Source organism: Brassica oleracea, chromosome C5 (genome assembly GCF_000695525.1).
Source record: "Brassica oleracea var. oleracea cultivar TO1000 chromosome C5, BOL, whole genome shotgun sequence".
NCBI lineage: Eukaryota > Viridiplantae > Streptophyta > Magnoliopsida > Brassicales > Brassicaceae > Brassica > Brassica oleracea.
In genome coordinates, this window is record NC_027752.1 from 15929608 (window position 1) to 15930835 (window position 1228).

Genomic DNA, 1228 nt, shown 5'->3' on the forward strand with positions numbered 1-1228 from the left:
ATTTAGTTGTCTCATAAACCATTCCCAAGAATTTTCATTCTCTGAGTCGACTACTCCGAATGCAAGAGGATACAAATTAGAATTTCCGTCTACAGCAGTTGCAACCAATAGAATTCCTTTGTATTTTTTCTTCAGAAAAGTGCCATCAACCACAATAACCCTCCTTATGACTCTGTTAAATCCTCGTATCGATTGCCCAAATACAATAAACAGGTACTGAAATCTCCCTTTGCTGTCAATCTCATACGATGAATGTGTACCCGGGTTAGCCTCTCTCAGCATGTGCAAGTATTTTGGTATTTTTCCATAACTTCTCTCCGGAATACCTCTAACTGCATTAACCGCATATTCACGAGCATCCCATGCTAAAGATTTCGTGATCTCACAGCCATGATCCATACGCATAATCTGTATTATATCATTGCATTTTGGCGCTTCCTTAACGCCTTCATACCTATGCATAATCAGACTGCCTATAGTTTTGGCCGAAGCAGTCTTACCCGCTTTGGTTTTGCTTGAAGGTGCGCATGTATGTTCACCGACATACTTTTTGATAATGATATATGCAGAATCCTTCAAACACTCTGCTCGAACACACCAATTGCATGCATTATCCTCACATCTAACATACCAAAGCTGTCTATCCATTTTGATAACCTCGTAGTGAAAGTTATGCTTCAGTGCACATATCTCGAAAGTCGCCTTCAGCAAAGTTTTGTTCTCAAACAATTGTCCCTTCTTAACATCATTGAGAAGAGAAAACTTTGACATATTATGTATGTCCTCTTTGGCCGAGATCATGATATCAGCATCATAGGCATCCTCATCAACTTCGACTCTTCTAATCTTTTCTTTCTTTTTCTCGCACTGCTTCTCAACAAACACAGGAGCTGGTTCGTTCCCCCTATCAACCGAGTTTCCCTCCTCTTCAGCAGTACTTGAATCAGCTGGCGACTTGTTAAGATCAAAGTCTGTTTCATTCAGATTCTCAACTTTGGCTTTAGATGTTACGCACAATCGAGTAGAAACACACTTTTGAACAAAACCAACAAAATTTTGAAGCTGTCGATCATTTGCAATGATCACAGGTGGACATGTTGATGTATTGATCAACTCAGTAGGTAGATAACTCAACTCCAAATCGGGTAAGCTATCTTCTTCCATATCAAAATCTTCCAAACCCATTCTTTTAAAAACCTCTAAGGTAGAACTTGATTCCAATAACAGT

At 39.3% G+C, this 1228-nt stretch overlaps 1 protein-coding gene across 1 annotated transcript in view; it reads right to left on the minus strand.

Moving 5' to 3' along the window:
- The window catches only part of LOC106344623, a 2498-nt gene extending 1313 nt beyond the window's left edge, over positions 1-1185 (minus strand). The window contains exon 1 of the mRNA XM_013783966.1: positions 20-1185. Coding sequence (XP_013639420.1) covers positions 20-1185 — 1166 coding nt within the window. The remainder of the gene's footprint in view (positions 1-19) is intronic.
- Between the last annotated feature and the right edge of the window lie 43 nt (positions 1186-1228).